The following is a 26,312-nucleotide window of genomic DNA, read 5'->3' as shown; positions in this document are numbered from 1 at the left end:
AATAACATACTTGTTTAAATGTGACATTAAGTAATACAATTGTGCAGTTTCAAACAATGGGTTACTCAAGCACAATTACTATCATAATGGGGTTGACTCAAAAAGGTTGAGAACAACTTCAATACAGCATTAGTCCATTTATTAGTTGACTTCAAAAATATTTACTGAGTGCTTACTAAGTGACAAGTACTGGGGACAGAGCAGATTCATGAACTGTCTGCCAAGGAGCTCAAATTCTAGAGGGGGAAGCAGAGTGGTGAGTGTACAAAGAACTGGGGGAGTCCAGAGGAAGGGATAACTCTGGCCTGCAGTAGAGATAAAGCAAATCATATGCATGCAACATTTTCAATGAAGTTAAAAATATGGCTCTACATAGAACTTGAAGATACTTCACACAAAGATTTAAGCTCACTACAAATATTCAACTGAATTAAAAAGTACCCCCAAAAGGTGTTATATTCCTTTTAATTCTCAATGGCGAAGACTAGGCTGTTGGCACATAATGCTACACTTTCATCGGAAACTACTCCTTTTCACTAATGAGAAAACTGAAAAAGTAACTCTGATTGATTGGTGTTTAATTTAGTCTTGAATTTCATTCAAACAAAAGAAGCATCGATCTACTAATGTTCCACTGGGGTACTTTGAGGATACACGAGAGAGAATTGTAATTCTTAGATGCATAATCAGAGGAGAATGTTCTCAAAACAAACAACAGGTTTAGTTGATAGTACTGTTTTTTCTTAAACCTGTGACAAATATTTTCTTTTTATGAAGAAAAAAAGACCAGTACTATTCTAGCTTTGCTAAAGAAAGAGGTGCCTTTTGCTTAAAGAATCAGAATCCTGGTCCCATTTGTACATGCTCCATAGATCATTCTCCAAGTTCCAGGGTTGCAGGGAACTCTGGGTGTGGACCTCACTTAAAAAAGGCTGACTACCTGTATGTAGGCCAAAGATATTTGCAATAGAGATTGCTACATTCAGCACGAGGCCAGATTCAAACCAAACATATTGTACATCATGTCACCATCTCAGAGACCTTCCTTTTACCTGATACACTTTTCCTCTAAGATGTCTGCATAGCTCCTTTCCTCATTGCCTTCATATCTCTGCCCCAATGGCACCTCAGAGAGAACTTTCCAAATCACCTTCTCTGAACAGTTACACTCTATCCAGTTATTGTGCTTCTCCCTGGCCCTCAGAGCATGTGTCAGTACCCGACAACATACTTGTCCGATGTTGCCTATCTTTCCCCCATCATTATGCTGCAGCTCCATGGGGGTAGGTATGACGTTTGATCACTGTTGTATCTCCAGCACTTAGCCTGGCTCATAGTAGACACTCAAGAAGTATTTGTTATATGAGTGAACATACTAGTTGAGCAACTGAGGAAGCCAAGTATCAACTCTCATGGAAACCTAAGCAGACCTCGGACTCTCAGCTGGCTTTATTAGGAATAAGGCTTTCCTTTCTTCATACAACTTGTGCTTGGTAAACATGTTTTAAAAGGATAACAAAGCAACAGACTCCTTTAAAATAAAGAATGTTTTAACCAGATTAAGCCAACTTTTCTTTAGCACTTTGCTACAAAATTTGAAACACTTTTTTTTTAATACTCACATTAATCTAAGTGAGGAATTAGAAACATTTTGATCAACAGTAATCTGAATGTTCAAGAAAGGCAGACACATCAGAATTCATGCAACTCTGTAACTGATACTGTTAGTTTTGAATGCAAGAAGGCTGGTGGCACTTCCTACAGCTAGTAGATGATTAATTCATAAAGTGATCTGCTGAACTGGCAACATGTGGCTGACGACATGGCACTGATGCGAGAGACAGCATACCAAACGGCAAAGAGGCACGTTCAAGAGAAAGAGAGCAGTCACTTCCCATTGAGAAGAGCAGATTCCCTGCCAAGAAATTAGAATCACTTCCTACCTCAAGGAATGAAGCATGCCTTGAAATTTAGAAACTCAGTCTCTAATACTTGCGGTGATGTCACCAGTAGCTCAGCTTGGCAAAAATCACTGAATTGCTCACAGATTAACTATGAAAATTTCTGAGTCACTAAGTATTATAGCTGTTGTATTTAGCTGTACCTCCACTAGAAGCAATGCAAAATCTATTTCAGTTGTTAAACTGACAAACACGCCTGCTCATCCCACCACTTAAATATCAAGTTAGCATATAGCAAATTCTTTACGTAATAAATGTTCAGAAAACAAGAGAGGGCAAAAAATGTCGAGTTGCTCAAGCAATCCAGGGCTTTATCCAAAGGAATCACAGCTCTATGGCTGGCTTAAAGATCAAAGTTTTCTTAGAAAATCAACCCGAGAAACTGCAAAGGTATGAGATTTTATTTGATAAAATGTTAAACTATAACATTTTAGGATTATTGGAAAACACTGTATTCACCGAGACAAAGAAAAAAATCATAATACTCTTTTAAAGGTTATCTTAACTCCAACTGGATATACTAAATAACTTTCAAAAGAAAGAACATTGCCAAAGCAGATGCAAACATTTGCTACTATCAAAAACCAAGCAAAGATCAACTGTTGAGCCACCCCCACCCCCCAAAAAAAACCCCAAACAGTAAAACAAGTCCTCTTACTTTACTTTGGACATATCTCTCTAATCTCTACAATCCAGTACATAAAAAGGTAAATTATTAATAGCAAATGTAAACTACATTATAACAAATAACTAGAGAAACAAACCTGTTGTGAGAATCCACAGAAGAATTGGTACAAAAATTGTGGCAAAATGAAACAAAGGTTCTGGGAAAAAAATGGAAAAAACCGTTAATGTTTTCACGTCATCAACTTTCTAAACTAAAACAGAAAACTGTATTCCACATAGTCTATCGTCAGTCCAAGGTCCTTCTAATATCGGAACACAGTAGGTCCCTAACTCCTGAGTTGTGAGGAACCAACTCAAAAACAAATGACTAATTCATATGAATACCAACTTACCTTATGAGAACGTCTTGCTATTCTTCTTCTAGGAAGAAATGAGCTCATACAATACAAACACCTAACACTGCACCTTTAATATCAATTAGACTTGTGAAATCATCATAAAGTAGAATGACATAAAGCCGTGTGTATTTTAAGTCAATTAATGCCAATAAATGGTCAGGAAATTATTACAGTGTATGTTGAAACGAACAGTATTAATTCATGCTTTACTGTCTTTATTACTGCCGCCTCAAACAATCAACGTACCAAATACTGATCATCTTCTAAATGCAAATATGGCACCATGGCTGATACAAAACCAAAACAAAACACAACTTCTTACTCTTAAAGGACTTATCATTTAATTGGGAGAATACTAAAACCAGATTTAAAAAATTCAAGCAGAGAATTCATATTCAATCAGAGAATTCATAACGCACTAGAAGTTACTAGGTGTGACTCTAAATACTGAAATTAATGTGTCCAGGCAAAACGACCAGAAGCAGTATTTTCAAATGAGTGCTATCGTCAAGGCAGGCTGTGATCTTATTGGGGTGCTGCTGTCACTTGTTCATGATGTCTCTGGGTTTCTCTTTGGGCAACACCTTCAAGAGCCCATTTTTGAGCCATGACAAAAAACCAGTCTCCTTCCTTCTGCCACACACTCTCACTTAGGTCATTTATGAGGCCCAGAGACCTGAAGTTGTTTTTGAAAATCCAATGCATCCTTGAAGGACAAACATCTGCCATGGCTGAGCCTATGTAGGTAAACATGCTACAGGCTCTGGAGGATGTTCCACAAGAAAAGGGCTATAACTGGCATCTAAAGTAGAAGCAGTCTTGTGGGACGGAGTCCTTGACCTGTGGGGTCTGTGTTAACTCCCTGCAGTTAGTACCAGAATTGAATTAAGACACCCAGTAGGAGTTGGGAGAGCTAGAGAATTGGTTGGCCTGAGGAAAAACTCCCACATGTTTGGTGTCAGAAGTCTGTGTAGAAACAGATCACAGAATACACACCAAGCTGGGTTCTAGTGCAGGATTTGATAGCTACAACCCACAGCCCAAATCTGGCCTACTGCATCTCCTCCTTTTTTTTTGTAAATAAAATTTTACTGGAACACACACACACACACACACACACACACACACACACACACAAGAAAAGGGCTATATATGTTTTGAATAACTCCTAGAGCATCAGAATAAGTGTCATAGCTCCAAAGAGCTCGTCATCTGGAAGGGCAACACTCATTTGTATGTATCAGGTCTGGTAGAATGCAAAATACTGTAGGTAGTGCTTCTAGAGTCATACTTGATAAAAAAATATTCTGTGGTTGAAGGAGGTGGTGCTCGGTGGCGATTTTGGGGGTGCTTTGTGGGAAGGGGAGGTCTGACTCTCCCACTAGAATGCAAATTCCACGACAATAGGGACTTTGCCTGTCTTATTCCATTAGGAATTCTTAGGGCCTAAAACAGTGCTTGGCACATGATAACACATCGAAACGTATTTCTTGATTGCATGAATAAAGAAGCCAGAATTTGAACTAGGGGCTAAAGATGAACAGGGCATGTCGATAGCAGGGACCAATGCAAGGCTTTATGTATTTTAAACAGATAAGGTAAGACGAGATCAGACTACGGGGTGCCTTCAAAGCCAGACTAAATCCTTAGACAATGGAGAGTCAAGTTTCTGGGGGACAAGTTGAAAAGTGGCATTTTCTAACCGCTAACCTGGCCAAATTATGCAAGGAGGACTGTATGGAGAAACAAAAGCCAAGAAGATCTGTCACTGAAGTACTCTGGGGGTGGGGCAATAAGAAACTGAAGATGCAATGGCAAGGTTAGAGGATGGAGGGCTTCTTAGCTCAGCCAAAGAGGGTTGAAAGCACTAGAAATCATCGTGGGACAAAAGGTAGCACTGAAAAGGGAACACTGCTAAGTCAGTAACTAAGGTGACAATGGGCATAGAGATCCTATGAAGACAGAGAGCGCCATCTACATAAATGATCCCCGAAACTGGGATCAATTACTACATTATTGACCGCTGGTAAACATCTGCCATTTTATTGTTTGTTTTGTTTTCCTTCACACAGCATTCCTTCCATCTGGTGGTAGCTGAATGAATTGCAGGCCAAAATCTTAAAGAGGCAAACCAAGCCTCTGGAATAGGATCAGACTGGTCTCTATGGCTAATCTTCATGGGCTTTCCTACTAGGGGGAGGTAAGAGAGTAACAACTCATCCCCATGCGGGGCTGGTAAGTTCCTGAGGTTTCAACATCTGCAAATCAGTTAACATGACACACCACATAAAAAAAATGAACAATGAAAACCATGTGCTCATATCAATAGATGCAGAAAAAGCACGACAAAATCCAGCATCCATTTATGATAAAAACTCTCAGCAAAAGGGGAGTAGAGGGAATATATCTCAACAGAATAAAGGCCATAGATGACAAACCCACAGCTAACATCATACTCAATGGGGAAAAGCTAAAAGCACTTAAGATCAGGAACAAGATAAGCATGTCCACTTTTACCACTTGTATTCAACAGTTTTGGAAGTCCTAGCCACAGCAATCAGAAAAAAAAGAAAAAGATATCCAAATGGAAAAGGAAGAAATAAAACTGTCATTATTTGCAGCTTATTTAATACTATCTGTCTATAGAGAATCTGAAACATTCTACCAATAATCTATTAGAATTGATAGACGAATTCAGTAAAGCAGCAGGATACAAAATTAATATTCAGAAATTGGTGGCATTTTTATACACCAATAACAAACTACCAGAAAGAAACTAAGGCAACAATCCCATTTACAATTGTATCAAAAAGAATATCCAGGAGTAAATTTAACCAAGGAAGTAAAAGACCTGTAGTCAGAAAATTATAAGACACTGAAGCAACAAATTAAAGATACAAATAATGGATGCACATACCATGCTCACGGACAGGAAGAATTAATATAGTTAAAATGTCCATACTACCCAAAGCAATCTATAGATTCAATGCAATCCCTATCAAAATGCCAATGGCGTTTTTCACAGAACTAGAACAAATAATCTCAAAATTTATATAGAACCACAAAAGACCCCGAATAGCCATGGCAATCTTGAGAAAGAAGAACAAAGCTGGTATCACATTACTTGATATCAAATTATACTTCAAGGCCACTGTAATCAAAACAGCATTGTATTGGCATAAAAACAGACACATAGATCAATGGAAAGAACAGAGCCCAGAAATAAATCCATGTGTATATATGGTCATTTAATCTATGACAAAAGAAGCAAGAATATACACTGGGGTAAAGACATTTTATACAATAAATGGTGCTGGGAAAACTGGACAGATACATGCAAAAAAACTGGACCCCCTTCTTATTCCATACACAAGAATAAACTCAAAATGGATTAAAGTCTTAAATGTAAGACCCGGAACCATAAAACTCCTAGAAGAAAACATAGGCAGTGAAATCTCAGACTTTACTCTTAGTAATATTTTCACTGATATATCTCCTTGGATAAGGGGGAAAAAAAGAAAAAGTAACAAATGGGACTACATAAGACTAAAAACATTTTGCACAGCAAAGGAAACCATCAGCAAGACGAAGACATCCTAGTTAATTGGGGAAGATATTCTCCAATGACATACCTGATAAGGGGTTAATATCCAGAATTTATAAAAAACTCATACAACTCAACATCAAAGAAACAATCCAATTAAAAAATGGGCAGAGGACCTGAGTAGACATTTCTCCAAAGAGGACATACACATGGCCAACAGACATGTGAAAAGATGCTCAACATCACTAATCAGCAGAGAAATGCAAATTAAAACCACAATGAGGTGTCACCTCATACCTGTCAGAATGGCCATGACCAATAAATCAACAAACAAGTGTCGGTGAGGATATGGAGAAAAGGGAACCCTCGTGTACTGTTGCTGGCATTGCAAATTAGTACAGCCACTCTGGGAAATAGCATGGAGGTTCCTCAAAAAATTAAAAATAGAACTACCTTATGACTCAGCAATTCTACTCTTGGGTATTTATCCAAAGAAATCCACAACACTAATCTGTAAAGATATATGTACCCCTATGTTCATTGCAGCGCTATTTACAATAGCCAAGATATGGAAACAACCAAATTGCCCACCAACAGATGAATGTACAAAGAAATTGTGGTACATATAAAGAATGGAATATTACTCTGCCATAGAAAAGAATGAAATCTTACCATTTGCAACAACATCCATCTAGCTGGATGGAGCTAGAAGGTATTATGCTAAGTGAAGTAAGTCAGACTGAGAAGGACAAATACCATATGATCTCACTTATATGTGAAATCTAAAGAACAATATAAACAAACAAAAACAGAAACAGACCCATAGATACAGAAAACAAAGTGATGGTTAGTAGATGGGTGGGGGCTGGGCGAGACAGGTGAAGGGATTAAGTATAAATTGGTAGTTACAAAATAGTCATGGGGGCATAAAGTATAGTGTGGGGAATATAGTCAATAATATTGTAAAGACTATGTATTATGTCAGATGGGTTCTAGACTTATTCGGGGGATCAGTATATAAATTATATAAATGTCTAACCAATAGGCCATACACCTGAAACTAATATAATATTGAATGTCAACTATTAAAAAAATAGTCACGAAGATATAAAGCATAGGGGATACAGTTGATAATATTGTAATAACTATGCACACTGTCAGATGGGTAATAGACTTATTGGGGTTATCAGTTTGTGAGGTATATGTGTAATCACTATGTCATTTTGTACTCCTGAAACTAATGATAATAACAATAATAATAAAATTTGTGAAAAGGGAAAAAAATTTAATTAAAGTCAGTCAGGGTTGGAGAGGAAGGACCCAAATGGAATGCAAATGAAAATTTAACCTAATTATATTACAAATAAATAACCATACTGAGATGGTAGAAATAGAAAAAAAAATTAACTTTGGAAACGTTATTTTGACTGTACACTCCAAAGCTAAAGACACAAAGAAGTGCAAACACATTGCGCAAGTTTGTAGTTTGTTTCTCCCAGGAGTTTGAATCAGCAATTCTGAAACTACTTTTAAGTGTTTTCTAGGATTGAGCAAAGTAGTAAACATATTGAGGATGATGAGAACCAGGTTTCTCACCTCTGGAGAAACGAGTTACAAAATGAGGAAAAGGGGAAGGTTAGAGGAAATCTCGTGGTGTTGGCTGATATCAACGGTATCAGTATAAACAGTCACTGAAAAGGCCTAGAACAAACTTCTGCTCAGCAGCAACAAGCACCACTAGCACCCAGACCTTGATTTCTAAATACCATCTGCAAATAAAAGAAACCAGTGTTCCTTGGAGAAATGTCTTAGTCTAGGACTGGAGAAGGAAAAACATAACATGAGCTTAGAACATCATGTGGTCCTAGAAAAAAAAGAAGTCTTCCAAAACGGTTGGGGATGGGAGGACGGAATGGGAAGTCGCTATTCAGTGGGTGTACAGTTTTAATTATGCAAGCTGAGCAAGTTCTAGAGATCTGCTGTACGACAGTGTGACTACAGTTAACAGTACCGTGTCGTACAATTAAAAACCTGCTAAGTGGGTAGACCTCATGTCAAGTGTTCTTATCACAGTAAAATATTTATGATGATCTGAGTAATAGAATAAATAATGACAGTAATGGATTTTAACTCCGAATGAAATATCTGTTTTAGTAGCAGAATGATTTTTTTCTTTTTTTCTTTTAAGGAGGGCGCAGCTCACAGTGGCCCATGCGGGGATCGAACCGGCAACCTTGGTGTTATCAGCACCACGCTCTAACCAACTGAGCTAATCCGATACCCCAGAATGCTCTTTTCAAATGAAACTACTCAGAGCTAAGTTGAGGGGTCTTGAGACCCCTAACACACTGTTTGAATCAAGTTATCAAACATTATTGTGAAAGAGGCATATTAACAACACGTGCCTCCTGATATTGCTTCTGTGGTATTTGTGCCCAAAATGCATAATCTGAATCTAATGATAAGCAAACATTAAATAAACCCAGATTGAGGAACATTCTACAAACTAATTGGCCAGTACTGTTCAAAAATGTTAACGTCATGCAGACAAAAGCACAGGGACTATCCCAGACTAAGGAGATATGACAGCTAAATGCAAGTGTGAGCATGAAATGGACCACAAAATCAGGATGAAATATATGGTGATGGAAGGAGAACTGACTCTGGGTGGTGAGCACACAAAGTGATACATAGATGATGTATTACAGAATTGTACACCTGAAACCTATGTAACTTTACTAACCATGGGCACCCCAATAAATTAAACTATCAGAACTACTGGCAAAATTCCAATCTGGTATGTAGACTAGTTAATACTGTGTCAATTAATACCAATTTACTAATCCTGATAACTGTGCTGTGGGTTATCTAAGGTGTTCACAGTCAGCAAAGAGCATATGAGAATCATCTCACTAATTTTGCTACTTCTTTAAAGCCAGAAATTATTTCAAAATGAAAAGTGGAAAACACTTTTGAAAACTATACTGAACAGAACACAGGACAGGAGATCAACGCCTGGGTGTATGGTGGCTGAAAATGATTTGCGTACTTTAGACCAGTTACTTCACCTTCACGTACGCCAGATCCACTGTGCATAACATGAGTGGCTTGAATTCTATGTATGGATTCTAAATTGTACTCTGAGGAACTGGGGAGTAGGTCGGGGAGGTTGAGCAAGTACACAGTTCTGGCCCCATCACCCTTCGTCAGTGCAATTCTACTTTATCTGCTTTGTCTGTTGTCATTTCATTTGAAAAGAGAATTCTACTGAAAAAGAGTAGTTTAGAATACTGTTCAGGATAAAAAGGGAACCAATGATTGATAGAGGATACAACATGGATGGAAGCTCAAAAACATTACTAAGTGAAATAGGCCTGGCACAGAAGAGTGCATGTGATTCTATCTAGTTCTAAAACAGGCATATCTAATGTGTATATTGCATAAATTACACCTAAACTTGTATATGATATTTGTATCTAAATTTGTAAATTACATCTGATGTATATGCTATGTATTACTCGATATTATATAGAGTATTATATATACTAATATACATCAGGTTAGTCACTGTTTGGAGCAGGGGTGGAGGAGACTGACGGAAGGAGAATCTAGGAACATTCTGGGATGATAAAAATGTTTTAGTTTTTTTTTTTTTTTAAAGATTTTATTGGGGAAGGGGAACAGGACTTTTATTGGGGAACACTGTGTACTTCCAGGCCTTTTTTCCAAGTCAAGTTGTTGTCCTTTCAGTTTTAGTTGTGGAGGGCGCAGCTCAGCTCCAGGTCCAGTTGCCATTTCTAGTTGTAGGGGGCACAGCCCACCATCCCTTGCGGGAGTCGAACCGGCAACCTTGTGGTTGAGAGGACGCGCTCCAACCAACTGAGCCATCTGGGAGCTCAGCGGCAGCTCAGCTCAAGGTGCCGTGTTCAATCTTAGTTGCAGGGGGTGGAGCCCACCATCCCTTGCGGGATTCAAGGAATCGAACTGGCAACCTTGTGGTTGAGAGCCCACTGGCCCATGTGGGAATTGAACCAGCAGCCTTTGGAGTTAGGAGCATGGAGCTCTAACCGCCTGAGCCACCGGGCCGGCCTAGTTTTGACTGGGGCAGTGGTTACATGAATGTATACATTTGTCAAAATAGACCTGTACACTTTTCATGGGTACATTTTTATTGTATTTAAGCTACACTTTAGAAAAGTTGACTTAAAATTTCATCTCAAATCTCTTGTGTTAAAAGGAATTTCTGGTTTCTGATTCTGTAAATAGATGTTTTGTTCTGTTGACCACAAATTTCAGTCTGAAGACAAACAAGGAACATGGAAAAAGAAGGAACAATACCATGACCAAGCTGAGCCCATGCTGGATTGAATCGTCAGAAGTTAAATTGCAAATATTTTACCACATACCTTATAGAAGAAATACTGTACAAGGTGTGCTATTCTCATATAGTAGAGATGGCCATGCGCCAGTAGCAGTTTCTTTAAATGTTTAAACTTTGGAACAGAATAATCGCTATTCCTGGCTGCTTGGCGACCTTCCTTGCCTTTAATACCTAAAAAAAGAAAATCTCTATAGGGTATTTTATAGAATAAACAACCCCCTGATTTATGTTCGCATTTTCAGCTTGCATACATGTTATAGTTCAACTGCACAGTTAGCTGAGCTTGTTTTAAACGCAAAAGTGCTTTCTTTGGCAATGACAGCGAGCCTTACCAATAAATAATAAAACTGAGTTTAATTGGTAATCACCTATTTATGACACAATACACAATGAAATAAAATCATTACTTTAATCATTATAAGGCAAAAATTATCTTGGAAGACATTACGTCTGAAAATTATCTGAAAGCCACTTCGTACGTGCTTACTTGTGCATGGCATTAGACTAGGTGCAACATTGAAGCGACGCAGAGACCTGGGGTTTGTGGTCCAGGAGCTCCAAACTGAAAAGTGACACTGGGATGGTGAAGTCCTTTCACTGAGTGAAAGTCAGCTGTAGCACACGTTTCCATAAACTCAAGCAGCTTTAGGCCATTTCCACACTGGATAACCAGTGAGTAGACCTGAGGGGTCCACACTACATAGGGTCACTTCCAAGTGGCAAGAATTTGGGAATCCAAACTGCGGTGGAATAATTTCCAAGACACTGATTCCATTATCTCTCCCCTTCCAAAAACAAAACAAACCCCCCGCCCCCAAAACCTTGGTGGGGTGTTAGGATTGCTGCCTACCAGCAGCCTGATGGGAAAAAATGATGCAGGTTGTAGAAAAGCTGTTGTTGCCTTGCCAACATATAAATTCAACCACCCATAAATACCGCCATGTGGAAAACCAATCAAGCAACGATCAGTTCTTAGTACCAAAGAATTAAGAATCCCGAAAGATAAAGTGCAGCAATGTAAGCAGACGATCTGGCCCGGAGCAGAAAATCAATCAAATTTCATGCATGCTGTCAAAGCGAGAGCTAAATGATCAACTGCGCTGCTAGTAGGTTGGAGAAATCACTTTACTTGGCTCATTTCAAAAGATCCTCTAACTCTGTGCTGCTGCATTCCCACCAGGGGTAGGACTTGGGGAGGGACACGTTGCATGATCAGACGAGGACTTTCACTGAACAATTATCATTCGCAAATTCGAAATCAGGGTGAGCAACCAAAACAATCTCTCTAGAATATAAGACCACTCGACCTAAAAGCAATACTGATACCTGACAGCGGCCATCTCATGAGCTGTTTCTTACCTATTCCCACATGGGATTCCAAGATCATACTGACATCGTTGGCTCCGTCGCCTATCGACAGTGTTATTGGACTGCCTTTTAAATTCTTCACCATTCTGACGATCTAAACATTAAATACAAAAAGAGGTACAGAAAAGGTCAGAGCAGAATGTAAGATTGTACTACCGTGTTTCCCCGAAAATAAGACCTAGCCGGACCATCAGCTCTAATGTGTCTTTTGGAGCAAAATTTTTTTTAGGGCTAGACGCCTCATTCACACTTGTAAATGGAGGCCTTGCAAACAGAAAGGTACTTTGTGCATATACGAGTATGTACAACGGTCTCCAATTCTCAGAGGCAGGAGAACACAGCTTCTCAAAATGTTAACACCAGCGCCTATTTGTTTCTGGTTCTGTGAATGTATGAACTGTCAAATACTCTTGCCTCCAACCTATATTAGAAGTCAACACATTTCCCTCTTTTGTCGTTGTTTCATGTGTTCTTTCAGATCAGGTGCTGAATGTGTGACAGTGGAGACCAGAAAGCTGATTTGGGGTACCATGCATAGGGATACTAGAACAAAAGGGGGAAGTGAGAACGATGCTTCTGGTAACCTCTTCCTCTCTCCTCCCTGCTGTCACCCTCACTCCTGCTTGGTGCACCCCAACCCTTATTCCCAGGGACTTATCTAATGTTAAATTCTTGCACTCATCTAGCTGCCAACTCAACTCCTCCCACTGCACAATGTGATTTCATCTCTCCTATAGGTAGCTGCATTTTAAAAGAGGTGATCTTAAAGACGGTGTGATTTGCAGAAAGAGATCTGAGATATGTAGAAAAACCTGTCACTGTTCCCGGAGTGTTTCTTCAAGGTGTCAGTGGCACAGTACAGCCCAATGCTGTGCTCATGGTAGGTACTGAGTAAAATCAATCTTCTGGTGGAGTTACTTGTGGGAAGTGTATTGGGTAAGCAGCTGTCCTCCCACCCTGTGTATTAGCTGACTGCTTTATGTATCAAAACCCCTTGGAACCTAGCAACTTTTAAAAAGCCTATATATAAAGCAAATGCTCCCTGGAATGTCTGGGACCTTTTCGAGGCATTTGAAGCAGAATATAAAGAGTGGTCTCATCCCCTTCCTTAATCTTCCTGGTGGGTGGGATGTAACACTTGTATCTTAGATTTTTTTTTTCTTTATTACTGATGTGCTCCACTGTTTTTAAGTGTGAACTTGTGCTCAAATGTGCAGATTCAATGTTCTTGTTACGGACTGAATACATTTTTATTTTGAAGATGAAAAATAATTTTAAAAAGCTTATATAACTCAGTAGCTACATAATGTCTTGCAAAAATTCTGTTCTCACAATTGCTTTCACCAGTTCACATAAATACAATCCACTGTAAACATAACTGAAGTGAGTACAAATAATTTACACGAGGCTAAACTACCCCCCCACTCTTTAAACAAAATTCGGGCAGGACTTACTTAGTACTAAATAGCATACCAAAAAACCCGATATCCAATCCCATTTAACGCAAAAATGATGTTACTGTGAAATGCCAGCTTTCCTCTAATTCCTTCTCTCATCTGGGTTCTTTTAAACAACTTTATTAAGACTGCAACAAATCATCTGTGAGTCAAAGACGAAAATTAAAGAACCCAAACTAAATTTGTTTTTGATGGGCTGCAATACTGGTTAAACTAATTGCTCCTGATATACCACGTGCAGTAATGATGTGCATGTCAAGGAAGAAAAACTGCAGCCAGGGAAGGTCTAGGGAAGGCAATGAAACGATCAAGGGTGACAGCTTCTGCATGAAAAGCATAAAAAGATTAAAGCTTGTCCTTGTGGAACGATAAAAGGATCTATGGTTGTGGACTATACAATAATGAAAGATTTAGATAGAGAAACACAAAGTTTTTTAATAAGCCCAGGTCACCCGGATTAAGAACTTCTCTTCAATCGCTAGGATAGCTTCATGAAAAAGAAATCAATTTACCAAAAGCTATTTATTGATCAACTATGACTGCATGTAATTCAATGTGCGAATACCAATAAAGACATAAGGCATGGTCTCACACTTTAAGAATATGATGAAGTAGTAGAGATAGAGAACTGATACAAGAATATTAGCAATTAGATTAGCAAATTAGATTAACAATACAAGACAATAATACGCAATAATCCGCACAAGGGGATATATGACACTGTCATCTAAGCTGTACACATAAGAAGGCCTATGACGTCAAGAGAAGGAGGAGGGAAGTACAGGCAAGAGTGGTCAGGAATGATTTTACGGAAGTAGAAGTGATTTGATCTAAATCATAAGAGATTGGAAAGATTTGCATGGATGGGGAAAAGGGAGTCGGGGGAGCATTGCAGAGAAACAAAGTGGCATGTTCTAAGGCATGCAAGCCAGGAAAGAACAGCATATGCTCAGAAAATAGATCCGGCTCGAACAGATCAATGAGTTTTCACATAGGGAGAATGGACAGGTCACCTGGGGCCAGATCAACAGGGAGTGCGGTATTCTGAAAAGTGGCAGCAGGGTACAGGAGGAATGGGAAGAAAAAGCAAGACTGCAGGCAAAGAGAGAAGTTAGGTGGCTAGTGATAGGTGGAGTGCCATGAGCTGTTAAAGGCCTAGACCTGGAAGGTAATGGAAAGAAAAGACGATGTACTAGAAAACGGATGGAATTTAGTGCCTGACACCACGTGGAAGGGTAAAGCACAGAGGAAGTCAACAGAGATTTCAAGGTTTTGAAGCTAGAAGCCTCGAAGTACAGTGAGCTCAGTAACAGATGTAGAAAAAGACCAGGAAAACAGTTGGGCTCTAGGGAAGGCTGAGTTGAGGTGACAGTGACACACCCAAGAAGAACCGTTCAGGAAGCAACCAGAGAAGTACAGTAGAGCCCCAAAGATTTGGATTGGAGAAGTGACTTGAAAATCACCTATCAGGCCATGACAGATGAGTAGGTGATAGGCCAGAAAGAGTGACTACAGTGAGAGAAACAAAACAGAGCGAGGACTGAACCACAGGGGCTGCATATTCTGGGTGGGAGCAGCCGCATGGGGTCAGGCATTCAGGTATCAGCCCTGGCAATGGAGGAGTCAAAACCCAGGGAGCAATTTGAGCAACAGACAATGAATGCAGGGGGAAACAAAGGGACAAAAGAGACCTCTGACAAAAGGGACCGATTTCTATGGATACGGTTCTGGCAGGATGTGCTTCCCCAGCTGGGGCCAACCAGGGCTCTGAAGGTTGAAGAAAAAAGAGAAGAGCACCTGACTGTGGTAGGGACTGAGGGTGAGAAGAAAGGGGACAGGAGACAATGCCCTGGATTAGGATGGGTTGTGTGTGTGTGTGTGTGTGTGTGTGTGTGTTTACGTGCATGTGTGCACACACGTGTGAGGCAGGGGGTGTGGTGTGTGTAATGGAGAAGCCAAACACACAGTCATCCTCTGGCTCTAGAGCAAGCAGCGGCAGTACATGCAGAAGCAAGACTGACACGTATGAAGAATACTCCACAGTGCATACAGAAGTGGAAAAGTGTGGAACTGGGCCTCTAAAGCTCCTTGGACCCAGTGAGTACAAGGAAAGGTGAGGTAGATCAATGTGGGCTGAAGGAGGTGGGAAAGACAGCTTATGGTACGTAGCCCTTGAGGTGGTTTTTATTGTGAGTAAAATGTTTGTCAGGTCAAGTGGAACCGAGAGAGAATTCCAGGTGAGGAAATGCTAAGTAAGAGAAAAGCTTTGGAAACTGGCATGTGCATGGCATGTGGACGGGACACAAAGCGGGAACAATTCGCACTGGACGTGGGAATCAGAGTGACACAAAATATGTAGAGACATATTGAGGGCCAGCAGGGTGAGCCCTGAGGGCCATACTGTCATCTGCCCTGCATCCTGAGGGATAGGAAACTCCCGAAAGTATCAGAGCAAGAATGTGTGAGGAGAGCAGTGTTTTCACAAGATTAATTTGGGAGTATGGGCCAAGAGATTGGAGGGGGAATTGTAAAAGCAAGGAGACTAAATCAAACAGTCTGCGTGTAAAGTTGTAAGAGCTTGGACTAGGCTGGAGGTAAGAGGTTTTAAAAGATGGCACCAAAACGAGAGCTATGACAAAAGGCAGAATCAACAAAACATGGTGATTATATACACATATATGGAGTGAGGGAAAAGAGCAGGGTTAGGGTGAAAGAAAGGCGGAGGGAACAAAGAGGAGCGCCTCACTGTGGTGGGGACCGAGGGTGAGAAGACAGTGGACAGAGACGATGCCCTACATTAATTAGGACGGGCTGTGCATGCGCACGCGCACGCGCATGTGTGAGGCAGTGGTGAAGGAAAGAGCAGGGTAGTTTGGATACTTAGACAGCAAAACTAAAATGGCACCGGTAACAGAAATAATTAAGACGTAAAGTGGCCTGAAGGAGAAAATTGTTAAGATGTGTTTTGAACACTGGAAGTTAATGTGACAGTGGGGAATCCATATGGAGCTGTCTAGCAGACAACTAGAAATACGAGACTTCACGGAAAGGAAGTCAATAGGAGTCACAGAAACGGATGTCCTTATCTAGAGATAGGCGGTAAGTGAAAAGCAGAGGAAAGACTTAGCCTCAGAGAAAACTGATAATTAGGGAGAAGACAGAGGATGAAACAAAATAGAAAGACACTAGATTGCCAAGTGGGGAGGAGGGAAGTCAGAACTGTGGACCATCACAGAAACCAAGGGAGGAGAGTTTTGAGGAGGAAATGACTGAGTGTCAACTGCAGTGGGGAACTGAGGAGAATGGAAGACAGGACGATGGATTCACCAAGGTCACTGCTCTCCTCCAGGTGATCCAACACAATGAGAAGAACGAATGCACAGGGCTAATGTAGCAGGGGAGGCAGCAGAGACGGAATGGAGGCAGCAGGCACCAAACTTCGTTAGAGAAGTTTTGGAAGGCGAGGACCTGGACGGCCAGCTCGAGGGGAACAGCAAGGTGAAGCGCAGGTTGAAAGGAAATTGGTGGGAAGACTCCTGCCTTTGATCACAAAGAGGACGAAGCCAGGGGAGATATAATAAGGTAATGGCTCTTTGAAGAAGAAACCAACGAAAAGTGAACATCTGCACATGTGCATACAGAGGTGCCCGGAATGAAACACTACCGTGTTTCCCTGAAAATAAGCCCCAGTTAAGATGGTCAGCCAGACGCACGCATTTAGTACGTTATGACGATGTTCCAGAAGAAGATGACCTGACTGTAGTTGAATAAATGTAGATTGTTGTACATGAAAAAATACGACATCCCCTGAACATATAAGCCCTAATACATCTTTTGGAGCAAAAATTAAGTAAGACCCGGTCTTATTTTCGGGGAAACGTGGTAACACCCAGTTACCTGTGCTTTCTGTAAGGGTGCCATCCGGCAGCACAGTACTGCAGTGCACTTCATACAAATCTGTAGGAAAATGCTTTTGTAACTGTTAGAACCAGAGTCTTGAGTAGAATTTAATATGAGGGACAGTGTGGAGCCATCGATGATTAATCCATACTCCTGATGCTCTGTCCATGCTCTGAAAAAGAAAAACAATGCTATATTGGAATCTACTGTACATTTCTATTGAGGAACCTGACTTCTTTTAAACCACAAAGAAGAGGGTCTCACATTAAGAACCATCATCAATTTGGTTCCTGCACCTGTAAATTCTAAAGAAGCCACTGTCTCTAATAATCGCACAACAGAGACTTTTCATCGCATCTTTGAGACTCAAGCTGCCCATACAGATGACATGACGTTCCAGAAGGTACAAAAATAATGGACATTTAGCAGTCAGTCTCTGTGTAAGGAACTGAAGGACAATTTTGGAAATTACAGATCAGTCAAACTCTGATAGGGAAGACAAGTCATCAGTCAATCTAAAAACTCCTTAACAATACAAGGAAAAGACACAATGGCTTTGGAGTAGACAGATCCCAGAAGATCTTTTCCTAATATCTTTGCCTGAATGATAAAAACCATCAGTAGGCCTGGCTTCTCAAATAAGACGGAGTACCTAACAGATAATGGTGTTCATTAAAGAACACCATACCACAATGATATACGCTCCTCAAGCATCATTTTATGCTAGATCAGTGGTTCTTAACCATAGCTTCCCATTAGAATCATCTGGGCACCTTTAAAAAATTGCCCATGTCAGAAGTCTACCCCCAGACAAATGAAATCGGAGTACCTTGGGCAGGGCTGTTATACAGAAGTATTTTTTTTTGTTTAAGATTTTATTGGGGAAGGGGAACAGGACTTTACTGGGGAACAACAGTGTGCACTTCCAGGACTTTTCCAAGTCAAGTTGTTGTCCTTTCACTCTTAGTTGTGGAGGGCGCAGCTCAGCTCCAGGTCCACTTGCTATTGTTAGTTGCAGGGGGTGCAGCCCACCATCCCTAGCGGAAGTCGAGGAGTCCAACGGGCAACCTTGTGTTTGAGAGCCCGCGCTCCAACCAACTGAGGCATCTGGTCACCCGGGAGCTGAGTCGCAGCTCACTGACTTCATTCTAATTGCGGAGGTTGCAGCTCGCTGGCCAATATGGGAATTGAACTGGCAGCCCCCCTTGCCCAGAGCTCACGCTCTAACCAACTTAGTCACCCGTCTGTCCCTATAAGTATGTTTTTAAAAGCTCTGCAGGTGATGCTCACGCATAGCCAGGACGAAGAGGTATTTGGTGCCAGGGAAGACAAGTGTAACCAATGCCAAGTTTTTAAGAAAAACATATGGAGGAAATCTTACAACTGAGAAAATTTCATCAATTAACATGTCTTTTTTTTTTTTTTTTTTTTTGCAATGAAGAAAGAAACAGTGACTAGTCAATTTCAGCTCCGGGAATCTCGGGTGCCATTTTTGAACCACTGCAGTGAAGTACTAGACACAGCAGGATCTCACCAGTATAGATTCATTTGTCTAATTTGATGCTTCTCAAAGTTTAATGTTTACAGGAATCTTGTTAAAGTACAAGTTCTGATTCAGTAGGTTTGGGGGGGGCACACATGAGATTTTACATTTCTAACAAGCGTTGGTGATAATGGAGCGCTGTTCTCTGGACCAAACTTTGAGCAGTGAGAGCCTAATATGCCTCATCACGCCTTTACTCCCTATTTCTTTGGTGTGGACTGCTACCACCATCATATTTTGTACTTATCCATGTTTTGCTTCATAATTTTATGAGCATTTTTTCACTAATTAAAGAGTTATCATCATGTGTTCTTCTTTGCTCCCCTACTACCTCCCCTACTACAGAGAGGGCTTAAAGTGCAGGAAATGGTGGCTTAACAATCAATGAAGCAATATTTGTAAACATCAACTATAAGTAGGCCATACAGAAGAATGGAAGGAGTATTACCTCATCTTTCTTTTGAGAATAGAAAATCTCCTTGCGGCGACAGAAGCATACAGAATAGAATATACCCAACCAAGGAAGATATTAAATAGTCAATATCCAGTGATCTGGACCACAAATACACACAGGAAGAAGAGTGGGCTCTTTGTGAGGTGTGGTATCTGAAGCGGAACTTGAAAGACAGGGCCGAAAGTGGTAGGGGAGGGAACGCGTGTTCTGCTGCACTAGGAAAGCAAGCTGAAACGGCCACTTGAGGCCTTTGGTGCGATCAGATTTTGTGGGTGATGGAGAACCACTAAAGGTTTCTGAGCAGGGCTGTGATGTGGGCAGTACTTTCCACTTCACGCCCACTTGTGTGGCAGACAGGCTTCAGGGATTTGAGGCATGAGCTGCTCCCAGTGGGATGTGGAGCACTAGTGAAAATGGGGACATGGATAAGGCTTGGAGGCTGGTCTTAAGCGGAAGGGACAAAGCAGTGGAAGCTGGCAAAGGGGATTCTGGGTCTGACACCTATGTAACCTGGGGTAAGACTGTACCCAGCTCTGACAGATGAGCCGGGAGGAGGGGATGCTGTGAGCTGATGAGTTCAGTGCGCCATAATCCCTGCTTTTACAAAACTGGCCCAGAACTGCTGAATGGTGCTATGGACTGAATTATGCCCCCTCCACCCGCAGTCCCATGTTGAAGCTTTAACCCCTAGTGTGGTGGTATCTGGAGATGGGGCGTTTGGGAGGTGATTAGAGTTAGATGAGGTCATGAGGGTGGGGCCCTTATGATGGGATTGGGGCCCTTATAAGAGGAGGAAGGGACACAGAGCTTCCTCTCTCTGCCATGTGAGGACACAGCGAGAAGGCGGCTGTCTGCAAGCTAGAAAGAGGGACCGCATCGGAACTCACTCATGCTAGCACCCCGATCCCAGACCTCTGGCTTCCAGAAATGTGAGAAATTACTTTCTACTGCGTAAGCCACCCAGTCTAAGGTATTTTGTTATGGCAGCCCAAGCATACTATGAAATGGACAAGTAAAATGGATGCAATTTGGAGTACCTTTGTAAGTGCCATTTGGCTAAAGGAAGGATACACTTATCACAGACAATTAATAAAAACCTGTTTATTCTCACTGGTACCCAAGTACCAGTAGAACAACAGCTGTTTTGGAATTGGCCATAGCCTCACGAATGTGGGCTACTCAGCTTTAAAGTCAGTTTAAACAGTAGAGATGAGGACGCAGAGATAGCACAGTTAACAATAGAGCACGGGCTCAGGAATTGCATAGACCCGCTTCACTCCTTGATTAGCTGTGTAACCTTGAAGGAATCCCTTTGTGTCTCTGAGCCTCAGTTTCCCTATCTGTAAAATGAAGAAGGTAAGACTGCCTTACTGGGTTGTCGTGGAGATTAAATGAGAATAATTATATAAAGTGCTTAACATTATTCCTGGAACAAACATGTGCTCAAGAAATGGAAAGCACTATTACTAGGGGTCTTTGAATTTAGTGCAGGTACATCCTGTGGCATTTCTAGAGGGGAAATCGATTTTTTTATGGCAAAGGTAAATTCCAGTCGTTGCTTTAGACAAGGTTAAGCCCTGGTCAATGGTAAGTACAGAAAAATATATCACTGAATTAATGTATCAGTGGCTTTCCTTGAGACCCTTAGGTTCCACAAGTTCTTCCTAAGCAGTAAGTTGAAAAAGCAGAGTCAAAGTGTCCATGTTAACAAGTATTTGGTTCCCTCTGGAGTTAGTTCTGGGGCATGAAAATCCACACAGAAAATGGCTCCAGGATCTCAAAATGCCAGGAAACTATTACAGAGACTGCTTTTATTACATCTAATTTAAGAGACCGTGAAACGGAGTATTGTTTCCTTAACACGGACCAGGCCAGAGTATCAATGCTAAATACCCAGACCCTAAACACTGAGAAACTGAACTAGTTTTCTAAACCCTGAGAAGTGCAGGGTTTTCTTTTAAATTAAAGGAGCGGTGTAATGTGCCAAATAATCTCAACTGGGCTATTAGCCACAGCCTCAGGGAAGGTTTTAATTTGTAAGGATAAAACATCTGCAAACAAAGAATGATAAATAGAAAATGCAGCCTTCTGCAAAAGCAGCTGTGATTTATATCTGTACCCATGTCTAAATATAAGACGTTGAAGCATTTTCTTACTTTTTAAGGCTTCTACTATTTTTAGGAAATTCATGCAGCAACTTCTTACGATATTCAATCAACAATTCATGCAATCGATCCTCTTTCCTTTCACCGTCTTCGACAGTCTTTGTGGTCAGTTCCAGGATCTCGGTGCTGGTTTGGAAAAGGCGGCAGGCATAGCAGGTGGATTTGGCTGTCTCCATCTTGTCGCCAGTAAGTACCCAGACTTTCAGACCTGCTGCATGCAGAGCTTCGATGGTCTCAGCTGCTTGATCTTGTAGCCTGGGAATGTAAAGGGAATCTCGTTAGCCTCGAAAATTCTTGACAGATTCTGCAAGAAGGAATATTTTTATAATTCACAGCCATTCCTGAGTCCTGACATGTTATCACAGTTGCTTTTCTTATATATCCTCTACTCTTTCTAAGAGTGTTCTCTCTGGCATAGTTTTACTTATTAAAGTGAACGTCAAACAATGAGGTTTGGAAAAATCCATGACATCTCTCGACATAACTGAGATCCAATAGCAGAATTAAGACTCATTTGCTCTTAGCTAAAATGTTTAGGAACTCAGCGAGCATTCTAATTCATTGTCACTTTAGTATATTTCACTATATCTTACATCTCATTATATAAATACTTACCATGATTCAAAACAGAAAGGGCCAAAGACAGTCTAATGAGATATGGAGGGAAGTTAGTGCTAGAATTCCATCTCTGAGGAGCTTTAAAAATAGGAAAGCCAACCACCCAGAAAGAGAATTTAAGCATAATTCTGAAAGGCAAGGATAAAAGAAGAATGACACTTTCTTTGAGATCATTTTGGCAAGAGAATAAAAGTGAATGCAACTAAATGAATTCCATTAGAATTTCAGTAACTTCCAGTGTGGCTGAATGTTTGTAACTTTTTGTTTGGCAAAGGCTGACAATTTGTATTTATAATTTCTAAAAACCTCCTGAAATATTAAGAGTCTAAAACTTTCGGACAGATCAATGCTGGAGCCCTACAATGATGCCCGGCAGAGCTCAGCCTATATACTTAAAGCAAATCATTGTAAAGTATGCAAATACAAGCTCCAGTCTGTTAAACCAGGTTAGAATGAGCTCTCGTGTTCTTTACTTACTCTACCTTGGATTTCCTTTCTGCTCATCTCTGTCAAAATCATACCCATTCCACCAAGTATCAGATCAAATGATACCCCCCAGCACAGTGTTCTCTACACGCAGTACAACTATTTCATAAAAAACTGCATAAATAAATGGATGGCTTAGTAAATATTCAAAAGACCTTAGAGATGACAGATTCATTCTTCTAAGTCACAAATACTTAACAATCATTCCCACAGACAGTTCCGAATCTGGTGTGTGGACAAAGTGAAATCGAAGATTTTAAAACTTTATAATAAATTACCAATCCCAACAGAGACCCCCTAAATGACTGGTCATTAAAATAACAAGAATATCATTTGCTAGTTACTTGTCTTCCACTGCGGTGGCTCCAATTAAATTCATGTTTGTCTCAATGTCATCAAACACTTTGTCCATTTTTTCTTCTCTGTCTTGCAAGGCCATTTTTGCCTCTATGAGCTGTCTGTCAATTCTTTCATAATCGTCTGGAGTGATTTCTTTGAAGGCTATACACAGTGTCCGATACCCATCCTAGAAGCAAAGAAGGATATCTCTAGTTATCCAACTACTAATTGAAAAAAAACCACACTCTATTTAAATACTCTTGCTTTACCACACAAAAGAGAAATCTGACACATTCTGAGTTAAAAAAAGAACACATAACTAAAAAGGTAACATTCAATTAGCTTTACAATAACAAAATAATAGCTCTTGGGATAAAACAAACAAACAAAACAACATAAAACAAAGATTCTTGAAAAGTCTTTAAGGCTGCAAACCCTGAAGAGAAATTTGCTCTAGGATAATGTGCTGTATTAAAATAAGGAAAATGATATTATAAATTCTCAAATATAAAAAGAGACCATAAAAATAAGCTAAAATTCACTTGAAAGTCATTTTAATAGCAATCCCATAAACACAGTCACTGCCAGCATTTCTCTGATTTTTGCGGGGAGGGTGTAGGCTCACCACTGCATTTTGTTCCACGTGGACTTTAATTGGTGCAACTTCGTGGTTTTGCACCCTGGGGAAAACTGCTGAGTCCGCTCCTTTACAAAAAAGAAGAATGTCTCCTAAAATAAAGAACCAAAGCACTCGATTTAGAATTTCAAGACTTGTCCTGGGATTTTAGTAACAGGTAACTATTAAGGTGGCCTCTACACCCCACCGTTGTGTATCCTGAGCCTGCCTTGCAAGGCTCACCCAAATGGAACGAGATACCTTGACCTTGACTGTGTCAGGACAACATTCACTACCTCTTCAGACCAATATGGACACAACTAATAACTCAGGGTTTACAACATGCACCTCCGTTAACACAGACTTCCTTCCAGTGACTCACAAAAGACTAGACTTGTGTCAAGAAAATGCATCTGAATTCGCTTTGAAAATGTCGTCAACCATGGTCTAAAGTGCACAGGTGGCATCTATAGACATCAAGGACCAAACTCAAGCTCAAACAAAATCAAATCATTTTGAGTAAACTATACAAGTTAGTTTTTAAAACCGGTTTTCCCGGAAACTTGAGAATAGCTTTGGAGAATGGCTGTACAACTACGGCTTTCCATCAGTCCATGCAGCCAGGAAAGTAATGACAGCGCATTAAGAAAGACTCTTCGTCCTTACAAGGCAAAGTGCTGAGTCCAACAAGCTGAAAAAAGTGTAGCTCTGAGGTCAAGGCCACTTCCCCAGACAACTCATCATTTGCAGTAGACTGCGTTATGTGTACGTGCACAGGTAAAAACAGCAAGTATTTCCAATGTCAAGTGTGTTTTTTTTTTCATTTTCTCTTCACATATCCAGTGTAGTTAAAAGTCACAAAGCAAATTCCACATTCATATAATGAAATCATTTTCATGACTCTGCAATCACACCCCACAGTGTGAAGTGGGATATGTTCCCTTAAGGGTCTGCCTGTATCTTCTCACTCTCACATTAAGGAATTTGGAAGAGATTTACTACTAAAAAGTAAATTACTAGGAAATAAATGAAGGATATTTTGAAAAACCACCTGGAGACAGACAGACACATGCTTCTGAGAGCCTGCAAATAAAGCAGGAGTTCTCCCCATGGGTCTTGCTGAATCTGAGTAGAAGGCACCCCTAACCACCAGGGCTCCTCCTAAAGACACGAGGGGGGAGGGAGGTCCCTGGGATGATGGGACTGGTTGCCCTGCAAAGGGCAAGCTTCTTTACTCTATCACACAAAGAGGTCACTGCTGGAGTAAAATCCAAATGCCCTTTGCCAGCAATTGGGCCCAGAGGGAGCCCAGCTCACCGGCTTCCAGGGAATGTACAGCAGTGCGGAATGAGGAGAGCCAGGGAGCGATAACCAGCAATCTCTACACTCGAGGACTCTGCGGCTAGAAATCGCAACCCCCAGGTTGTAAGGGCTGCCGCATGTAGACATTATCGGTGATCATTCAGTACCCTGAACTATAAAAAGTCATCTTTTTAGTTTCTGTTTGGACAATCAGGACTAAAGAGTAGAGTCCAGTTTCCAAGAAAAGGCGTTCACTGCCATACCAGGGCTTCTGCCACTTGGCAGTATTTCTCTGTGCTTACAGAAATACATTACGGCATAGACAAAAGCTACTGCTTTGCACGACTTTAGGTAACCGTATACTGCTACATGAAATGTTTTATTTCTTGAAATTGTTGATTGACATATAAAGCTATGAATGGAAAAAGAGAAGTCAAGTTTTTCAAATGCATACCTGCTGGAGTCTTCACAATCACACTCATACGACGGCGGACAGAATCAAAGCTTAAGGTGTGAAGAAGCTCATACCTTTATGACAAGAAAAATGAAAGAAGTAAAATATCTAGACCACATGGGGAAAAATAAAACACAAGAGAAACATCGTAAGACATTTAAACATCTTAAGTGAACAGAACTCTCCGCTTTGGGTAAGGGTTGCCGGTTATGTGCACAACTGGTCATTTCCATTGTGTATTTGGAATTTCTCTGCACTTAGAACATGCAGGACACCAGTGTTGGTTAAGGGGTATGGCATTACTTAATGTTCTCATTATATTACTATATATCCTCTCATTATATTACTTAAAATGGGAAGGAGACAGTGACTACATAGGGATGGAGGACAAAGAGATGTCCCGCCAAGCCATATATGTATCTAAGGGGTCTAGAAATACTCCCACCCTGCCAATTATGTTAATCACCTATGAGTGCCTACTATGTGTCAGGCACAGTGCTAGAATGTTTCCAGGCAGGTGCTGGAAAACAGACATGAATCTGCCCTAGTCCCTTCCCTCAAGAGATTCCCCATGTGATAAGGGAGTCAGAGAGTACGAGATGACTACTTCCCCATCTGCCAAATACCGTAATAAGGGAACCCACAGAGGAGATGTGGGACCCAGAAGGAAAACAATCCAAGGAAGGCTTCCTGGAAATG

The 26,312-nt window shown here is 40.7% G+C and overlaps 1 protein-coding gene across 6 annotated transcripts in view; it reads right to left on the bottom strand.

Moving 5' to 3' along the window:
* ATP11C (ATPase phospholipid transporting 11C) overlaps positions 1-26,312 on the bottom strand; it is a 159,330-nt gene that overhangs the window by 24,710 nt on the left and 108,308 nt on the right. For all 6 annotated transcript variants that reach the window (XM_033109351.1, XM_033109342.1, XM_033109360.1 and 3 more), the window contains 8 exons: positions 25,614-25,687; positions 23,867-23,970; positions 23,247-23,428; positions 21,790-22,053; positions 17,634-17,808; positions 12,271-12,373; positions 10,937-11,082; positions 2,726-2,785 (listed from right to left, as the gene is read on the bottom strand). In XM_033109351.1, coding sequence (XP_032965242.1) covers positions 2,726-2,785; positions 10,937-11,082; positions 12,271-12,373; positions 17,634-17,808; positions 21,790-22,053; positions 23,247-23,428; positions 23,867-23,970; positions 25,614-25,687 — 1,108 coding nt within the window. The remainder of the gene's footprint in view (positions 1-2,725; positions 2,786-10,936; positions 11,083-12,270; positions 12,374-17,633; positions 17,809-21,789; positions 22,054-23,246; positions 23,429-23,866; positions 23,971-25,613; positions 25,688-26,312) is intronic.

This window comes from Rhinolophus ferrumequinum, chromosome X (genome assembly GCF_004115265.2).
Source record: "Rhinolophus ferrumequinum isolate MPI-CBG mRhiFer1 chromosome X, mRhiFer1_v1.p, whole genome shotgun sequence".
Classification (NCBI taxonomy): domain Eukaryota; kingdom Metazoa; phylum Chordata; class Mammalia; order Chiroptera; family Rhinolophidae; genus Rhinolophus; species Rhinolophus ferrumequinum.
This window is presented reverse-complemented; position numbering and strand designations above follow the sequence as displayed.